Source organism: Salvelinus sp. IW2-2015, unplaced genomic scaffold (assembly GCF_002910315.2).
Source record: "Salvelinus sp. IW2-2015 unplaced genomic scaffold, ASM291031v2 Un_scaffold4227, whole genome shotgun sequence".
In the NCBI taxonomy this organism is placed as follows: Eukaryota; Metazoa; Chordata; class Actinopteri; order Salmoniformes; family Salmonidae; genus Salvelinus; species Salvelinus sp. IW2-2015.
The window spans coordinates 4,408-13,393 of NW_019945498.1; the positions used below are offsets into that span (position 1 = coordinate 4,408).

At 45.8% G+C, this 8,986-nt stretch overlaps 1 protein-coding gene across 1 annotated transcript in view; it reads right to left on the reverse strand.

Moving 5' to 3' along the window:
- Positions 1–209: 209 nt before the first annotated feature.
- LOC139026257 (leucine-rich repeat-containing protein 74A-like) overlaps positions 210–8,986 on the reverse strand; it is a gene marked incomplete at its 3' end in the record, with an annotated part of 21,968 nt that continues 13,191 nt past the window's right edge. The window contains exons 4-11 of the mRNA XM_070441544.1: positions 5,057–5,150; positions 4,894–4,943; positions 4,643–4,724; positions 3,450–3,520; positions 1,292–1,490; positions 1,110–1,177; positions 836–931; positions 210–281 (exon numbers count right to left, since the gene is read on the reverse strand). Of these exons, the coding sequence (XP_070297645.1) occupies positions 210–281; positions 836–931; positions 1,110–1,177; positions 1,292–1,490; positions 3,450–3,520; positions 4,643–4,724; positions 4,894–4,943; positions 5,057–5,150 (732 nt within the window). The remainder of the gene's footprint in view (positions 282–835; positions 932–1,109; positions 1,178–1,291; positions 1,491–3,449; positions 3,521–4,642; positions 4,725–4,893; positions 4,944–5,056; positions 5,151–8,986) is intronic.

An 8,986-nucleotide genomic window follows, 5' to 3' on the forward strand; every position in this document is an offset into this window, starting at 1 on the left:
TGGCTAACACCACAAATTAAGTTAAATTTGGGAAAAATAAAGTTTTCAGTCTAACTAACAGTGTTTCAGCTTCCTAATCTAACAGTGTTCTTTTTTTACGATATTCCCAAGTCTCGTTCATCACTAAATTGACACTGACCTGTATGATGTTGAGTGCGATGGAGGGTTTTTTTGGTTCTGGGTGATAGAGCCCGTGTAACCCGTGGTACTGGACCTCCAGACTGAACGGTTCTGACACACTGCTCCAGCAGCTCCACAAATGCCTCGTTTACCAGCACCGTCTACACACCACAGGGACGGACAGACGGATACACACACACGCAGGGACGGACAGACGGATACACACACACGCAGGGAAGGACAGACGGATACAACACACACACAGGGACGACAGACGGAATACACACACACACAGGGCACGGACAGACAGATACACACACACACAGGACGGACAGACGGATACAACACACAAGGGACGGACAGACGGATACACAAACACACAGGGACGGACAGACGGATGAACACACACAACGGGACGGACAAGACACATACACACACACACAGGCACGGACGGACACATACACACACACAGGGACGGACAGACGATACACAAACACACGGACGGAACCGACGGATGAACACACATACACACACACAGGGACGGACAGACACATACACACACACACAGGCACGGACGGACACATACACACACACACAGGGACGGACGGACACATACACACACACAGGGACGCACATGCGTAAAATCACGTACAAAACTCAAACAAACACAAACAAGTTGCTAAACAGTTGATGGTTGTAGTTTGAAGTATCTCACTGAGATGTTAATCTCTTCCAGGGCTGACTTGGGGTTGTATCTGACGCTGTTGAGTAGAGTCAGAGCTCCCATCTGTGTTAAAGGGTTATGGGCCAGCTGTACAACGGAAGCACATCAAACTACATTGAATTTTAGTCTACACTTGTCTGAACATTAGATGTACGGGGGAAGTATGTCATTTATGGCATGCTTATGTACTGTTTTATGGATGCTGTATGTATGAGTTATGACTGTGTTATGAAGCAGCCACCTACCCTGAGGACCCTAAACCCACCCGTAGGACCCTGAGCCTGTCGTTGGCTGCCAGGCCGTTACAGAGCAGTGCGGTGCCCTCGTCTGAGACTTCGTAACACATTTATAACACATACATAACGCATTAATAAGCACCCCACACCAGGATAGAGTAGCTGCTGCATGTGCAACAACTAATGGGGCTCCTAATGAAGTAAACTAAACCCACCCGTAAGACCCTGAGGCTGTCGTTAGCGGCCAGGCCGTTACAGAGCAGAGCGGTGCCCTCGTCTGACACCCGGTTGTTGCTGAGGTCCAGATGCACCAGTGTGTTGTTGTGACGTAGGGCCTCCCCCAGAGCCTGCGCCCCGGCACTGCCGAACCCGTTCCAGGACAGGTCCAACTGCTTCAGGGTTACATTCACCTGGAGGAGGAGGGGAGGGAGAGATGTCCAGTGATTTCTTGTTGGAATATAATGTTCTATCTGACATTTTGGTCAAAAAAATGTGTTGTTCACTTAGAGTTGCTCTTTAGGTTGTCCTTTACATGTGAGATATTTCAGATAAAAACACATTTTAACTTGGTGCTATACTGTACTAGCTGCAATCCAATCACACAATGCTGGGTTGTCAATAAAACGTAATTGTATTTAAGGTGAAATACTTATTGATTCATGAAAGAGGAAGACAACACCAAAACAGTTCTGAGATCTGAGACTTGAAAAATACTAATAATGTCAAAATTATACAGTACATTTTGCAGATATAACTTCATAGTCCCAAGTCCTTGATTATTTATATCATAGATTCTGGTCCTCTTTTAAATTATTTTCTTTTCACCCTTTTTTTTCAGAAGAATGGCCATAACGTAAGCTCTTTGTGGTACAGACAGGTAGAGGTGCCTTAGAGCATGGTTAAGGCCCTTAGGAGAAGCATTGCTGTTTGTTTGTTCTATATCGATACGAAAACCTCCATGGAAGGGGTATTTCACCCAAAAAATTACAATCTTACCACATTTTATTGGTTAACTAAAAGTCGTTTTTTGACTTTGGGTGTCAGAGATCAGAAAAATATATCAGTTTACTCATGCAAATCTAAGCTTTAGGGTTATGATATTACCTGTTACATTATATTACCTGTTACATGATATAACTGGCATGATATTACCAGTTACATGATATAACTGGCATGATGATATGGGAGAGGAGGAGAGGTGGGTGGGAGAGGAGGAGGTGGGTATCAATGGTAGAAAGGATAGGGGAAAGACAGGACGAGAGGGTTGATAGGACGAGTGTATAGAGAGAGAATGTTAAATCTAGGTGTGGAGGTGTGGGAGAGAATTTAAGATCTGGAGGAGAGATTTCAGAAGAGGATGGAGAGAAGATTGGTAGATACGTTAAACGAGGATGAGAGAGGCCATGATAGGAGGGAACTGCGGTGATCGGATTAGAAGAGATGAGAGGTGAACGGAGAGACGTTGGCGATAATGGGGGAGGGAGAGAGATGAGTAGGAGAGATTAGGAGGAGATGAAAGAACGAGGAGGAGGTGAGTAGGGAATGGAAGAGGCGATAGCAAAATTAAAGATCGCACAAAGCCAAATAGACGGGAGAGGAGCCGTATAGGGGAGGGCAGGAATGTAGAGAGGAAGGGAGTGAGAGGAGGGGATAGGGAGGTTGATAGGTGAGGGAGGAGGATGGGAGAGGCAGTGGAAGTAGGATGAGGAGGATGAGGAGAGAGATGAGGAGGGGAGAGGGAGGAGAGGAAGGAGAGTGATAGGGGGGAGGAGGATGGGAAGAGGAGGTGGATAGGGGAGATGGGAGGGGATGGAGAGGAGATGGGAGAGGAGGGTAGGAGAGGAGGAGGGAGGAGTGGATGGGAGGAGAGGGAATGGAGAGGAGGATGGAGAGGAGGTGGATAGGTAGGGAGGAGGATGAGAGGAGGGTGATAGGGAGGAGGATGGAGAGGAGGTGATGGGGAGATGGGAGGTGGATAGGGAGGGGAGAGGATGGAGAGGAGGTGGATGGAGTGGGAGAGGGAGAGGAGGATAGAGGGAGAGGATGGAGAGGGGTGGATAGGATGGAGAGAGATGGGAGAAGTGGATAGGGAGGAGGATGGGAGAGGAGGGTGGATAGGGAGGGAGGAGATGAGAGGGGTGGATAGGGGAGGAGGAGGATGAGAGAGGGAGTGATGAGGGAGGAGGAGGATGGGAGAGGAGGGTGGAAAGGTGAGGGGAGGAGGATGGGATAGGAGGTGGATAGGAGAGGAGGAGGAGTAGGAGTGTGATAGGGAGGATGTGTGCACAGAAGAGAGTGAGACAGCAGAGGTCAGCGTTTCTATGATTTTTAGCCAGATAATACTAAGACTTACCTTTAGTCCAGCACACAGTGTCACCGCTCCACTCATCCTCAAATGGTTCCAGCTCAGGTCCAGCATCTCTCAGGCCCTCGTTATTGGCTGAGAGAAAGAAAACGCAATCAACAAATCAGTTGAAAAAAGGAATTTACAATTGGTCCAGGCAAAAGTGAGAGTGTCATTCATCAATTACCAATTGAGTGCTGTTGATCAGGAAGATATGGAGAGGAAACATGCATTCACAGTGTCCCTCGGGACCTGTCATGGAATAACACTCCCCATGCATCCCAAATGGCACCCTATTCCCTATGGGCCCTGGTCAAATGGCCCTATTTCCTCTGGGCCCTGGTCAAATGGCACCCTATTCCCTATGGGCCCTGTCAAATGGCACCTATTCCCTATGGGCCCTGGGTCAAATGGCACCCCATTCCCTATGGGCCTGGTCAAATGGCACCCTATCTCCTATGGTGCTGGTCAAATGGCACCCTATTCCTATGGCCTGTCAAATGGCACCCTTTCCCTATGGGCCTGGTCAAAGTGCACCCTATTCCTATGGGCCCTGGTCAAATAGGCATCCTATTCCCTATGGCCCTGGTCAAATGGGCCCCATTCCCTTGGCGCCTGTTCAAATGGCCCCTATTCCCTAGGCCCTGGTCAAATGGCACCACTATTCCCTATGGGCCCTGGTCAAATGGCACCCTATTCCCTATGGGCCCTGTCAAAGCACCCTTTCCCTTGGGCCCTGGTCAAATGGCACCTATTCCTCTATGGGCCCTGGTCCAAATTGTGCTAACCCGTATTCCCATGGGCCCTGTCAAATTGGCACCCTATTCTCTATGGGCTCGTGCAATTGCACTATCCTATGGCCCTTGTCAAATGGCACCTTATGCCTATGCCCTGGTCAAATGTAGTACACTAATAGTGAATTAGGTTGCCATTTGACAAGACACCTCCCACGCAGCAGAGTGGAAACCCACATGACTGTTCTCAGGCAGGTGTATCTAGACTATGTTTTGCGTCGCGTCGTTGACAATTGTAGCATTTTAGCGAACCCTAACCCTTTTCCGAACCTTACTCTAATTCTCCTAACCTGCTACTTTAATTATCTTAACCTGCTGCTTAAGTTATCCTAACCTGCTACGAAAAGTCACTTCTGCTAGTCAACCTGCCCTGAGAACAGTCTTGGTTTCCAATAATGCGATCCAGCCAAATCCACCGTCTTACCTAGCATCTGTCCCAGGTGTTCTCCTCCCGTGTCACAGAACTGGTTGTGACTCAGGTCCAGGTCTTTCAGCCGGTAGTTGTTCTATTGGAGGGGGAAGAGTCATAGGGTTACACAAATCTGCTAACTTTTACCACCAAAAAAACAGGGGATTTGTGGAAAGTTACCAGATTTCTACAGTAGCTCTTTGTATGTGTTGTTTGAAACGACCCCCCCCCCGGTGATTCATGACAGATATAAAAAGATAACTTACTGCCAGAGCGTCAGCCAACCTTTTGGCATCAGCGTCGATGAACCCRTTTCCTGGTTGAGGAAAGAAGGAGCGACAGCTTTAATGTTTACATACATGTAGACAACGATTCAACGTGTGTGTGTGTGTGTATATACAGTAGGCCATAGATAAAACTATACAGCACCTGATAGGTTGATGGATTTGATGGAGACATTGTCTAACAGCATTTTACAGATGTGCTTAGACCCTGCGGACTGGAGGTGGTTGTTGGAGAGGTTCTGGAACAGACACATTTCCTATCAGCCACTACCACAGATCGGTCGATTTGGGATTTTGGGGCCGTGGTTTGAAGCACAAACCAGAGCTACGTGTAATACTCTGTAAGAAGGTTATTATATTATATACGAACTCTGAAMCTAAAATTAGAAAAACTATTTAATAACATATTGTAASGACCCTGGGTTTATAAGCGCGGAAATCGAGTCTGCCGCACGAGCATGCTTTTGCGGCAGTCGATAGCGCGCCGGACYTCGGGCTAGAAGGTCGAGGGTWSGAGACCTGCCCCCTGCTGTTTCATTACAATATTTATAGGAAAAACATTTGAAAAACTAAAACTATAATGAAACTATTATCTTTGACTTCAAAATGGGGGGGGCACAAATCTAATGGGGTTTTCGACCTGATGAATCTGGCTGGTAAATGTTGCCAGTAGATGACAATGTTTCAAATAGGCCTAGTTTGTAACCACGTTTCCATCTACAGTTTTTATGCTAGTAAAGTCATACTATATATTTTTTTGCCTACCGCCACAGCCTACCCGTATTGTACACACGAGCTGTTGGCTAGGGCACACGTGCCAAGACCAGAGTAGGCACATTTGCTATTTAACAAAACTTTTTTTTGTGAAAAAACTATTGGTTGAGTTGAAAATGCGATGGAAACACGTTCACTTTAGATTTTTATTTTGTGTGCACTATGTCATCACACACTGATTTTTATTTTGTGTGCACTATGTCATCACACACTGATTTTTATTTTGTGTGCACTATGTCATCACACACTGATTTTTTTTTGGTGTGCTCTATGTCATCACACTGATTTTTATTTTGTGTGCACCATGTCATCACACACTGATTTTTATTTTGTGTGCACTATGTCATCACACACTGATTTTTATCTGCAACACGTCAGTTTGGTGGAAACACACCATTGGTGGGAAAATGCGGATGTGGATTTTAGAATATTTGCAATAAAATCTGCCACCAATAGGTGGGGTAAAGGACTCAATGGAACGCAGACATTTGATCTAACAAACTGGATATTCGTGAAATCCATCAAGATTTATGTTTTGTAACAGGCCTGCAATGTGGTTACTGAATACAGTGCCACTGACATGGCCCGCTACCAAAGCCTGTGGGTTCTCCTTCGTGGCCAACGTAAGTAAAACATTTAAACGTGTTAACTCTCGCAAGGCTGCCGGCCCAGACGGCATCCCTAGCCGCGTCCTCAGAGCATGCGCAGACCAGCTGGCTGGTGTGTTTACGGACATATTCAATCAATCCCTGTCCCAGTCTGCTGTCCCCACATGTTTCAAGATGGCCCCCATTGTTCCTGTTCCCAAGAAAGCTAAGGTAACTGAACTAAATGACTACAGTCCCATTGCACTCACTTCTGTCATCATATCACCTCCACCCTACCTGATAATCTAGACCCACTCCAACTTCCTTACCGCCCCAACAGGTCCACTGACGATGCAATCGCCAGTACACTGCCCTATTCCATCTGGACAAGAGGAATACCTATGTAAGAATGCTTTTCATCGACTACAGCTCAGCATTTAATACCATAGTACCCTTCAAACTCGTCAGCTAACCATATGTATGACACAACAGTGGTAGGCCTGATCACTGACAACGATGAGACAGCCTATAGGGAGGAGGTCAGAGACCTGACTATGTGGTGCAAGGACAACAACCTCTCCCTCAACGTGGTCAAGACAAAGGAGATGATTGTGGACTACAGGAAAAGGAGGACCGAGCACGCCCCCATTCTCATCGACGGGGCTATAGTGGAGCAGGTTGAGAGCTTCAAGTTCCTTGGCGTCCACATCAACAACAAACTAACATGGTCCAAACACACCAAGACAGTCGTGAAGAGAGCACGACAAAACCTATTCCCCCTCAGGAGACTGAAAAGATTCGTCATGGGTCCTCAGATCCTCAAAAGATTTTACAGCTGCACCATCGAAAGCATCCTGATTCCTGACGGGTTGCATCACTGCCTGGTACGGCAACTGCTCGGCCTACGACCGCAAGGCGCAACAGAGGGTAATGCGAACAGCCCAGTACATCACCGGGGCCAAGTCTCCTGCCATCCAGGACCTCTATACCAGGCGGTGTCAGAGGAAGGCCCAAAAATTGTCAAAGTCTCCAGCCACCCCAGTCATAGACTGTTCTCTCTGCTACCGCACGGCAAGCGGTACCGGAGCGCCAAGTCTAGGTCCAAGAGGCTTCTAAACAGCATCTACCCCCAAGCCATAAGACTCCTGAACAGCTAATCAAATGGCTACCCAGACTATTTGCACCCCCCCCCCCCCATGCTGCTGCTATTCTGTTACTATCTATGCATAGTCACTTTAACAACCCTACCTGCATGTACATAATTATCTAAATTACCTCGACACCGGTGCCCCCAGACATTGACTCTGTACCCCCTGTATATAGCCCCGCTATTGTTATTTACCGCTGCTCTTTAATTATTTGTTTTTCTTATCTCTTACTTTTTTCTTACTTTTTATTTTTTAGGTATTTTTCTTAAAACTGCATCGTTGGATAAGGACTTGTAAGTAAGCATTTCACTGTAAGGTCTACAGCTGTTGTATTCGGCGCATGTAACAAATAACATTTTATTATATTTGACATAGTGTGATAGAATAAACAATAGCCTAAATGTATTTTTTTGTAGAGTATACTATCACTAGCTATCAGTAGCTAACAGGCAAGAAATCTGAGCGTGAGCGCGGAGCAAAAGCGTGAACAATAGCGGCAGCAAACCCCACACCAGCAGTGGTTGATCGCATAAACCCTGTATGGGATTATTTTGAGTACATTGCTGGAAAGGACACAAACAATTGTAGTGTCAGAAGATGGCAGCGTGTGGAACAGAGATGAAAGGGAGAACCCCAACCAACCTCAAAGTTAATCTGAACAGCGACCACAAATAATTTCAGCATAAAGACAAAGTGAGACAGCTATTATATCTATCGGTATTCAACTCCTGGTATCATATGAACACACGTAAAACGTGGAAAACGTGTAGAATTACAGTAAATGAATGTTAAACCGCTACATTTTCTCCTCGCTAGATGGCACAACGTGTAAAATTGCAGAACAGGAGCTTTAAAACTGCACATTTTTCTCTCTGCCAACAAGAAGGGTGTGAATAGTTTAAACTGTTTGGGTTGTGAGGTGGGGGTTTGTTACTTCGCCGATAAATGACAATATCCATCTGGACCTAGGAAATTTGAGTGACCAGACCATCTCAAATAGTACTGGAATACCCCTGCTATAGGTCTACAACACATTAATAAATAGTACTGCAGTACCCCTGCTATAGGTCTACAATACATTAATAAATAGTACTGCAGTACCCCTGCTATAGGTCTACAACACATTAATAAATAGTACTGGAGTACCCCTGCTATAGGTCTACAACACATTAATAAATAGTACTGCAGTACCCCCTGCTATAGGTCAACAACACATTAATAAATAGTACTGGAATACCCCTGCTATAGGTCTACAATACATTAATAAATAGTACTGCAGTACCCCTGCTATAGGTCTACAACACATTAATAAATAGTACTGCAGTACCCCTGCTATAGGTCTACAACACATTAATAAATAGTACTGGAGGACCCCTGCTATAGGTCTACAACACATTAATAAATAGTACTGCGAATACCCCTGCTATAGGTCTACTAAACACATTAATAATAGTACTGGAATACCCCTGCTATAGGTTACAAACACATTAGTAAATAGTACTGGAATACCCCTGCTATAGTCTACAACACATTAATAAATAGTACTGGAATACCCCTGGGCTATAG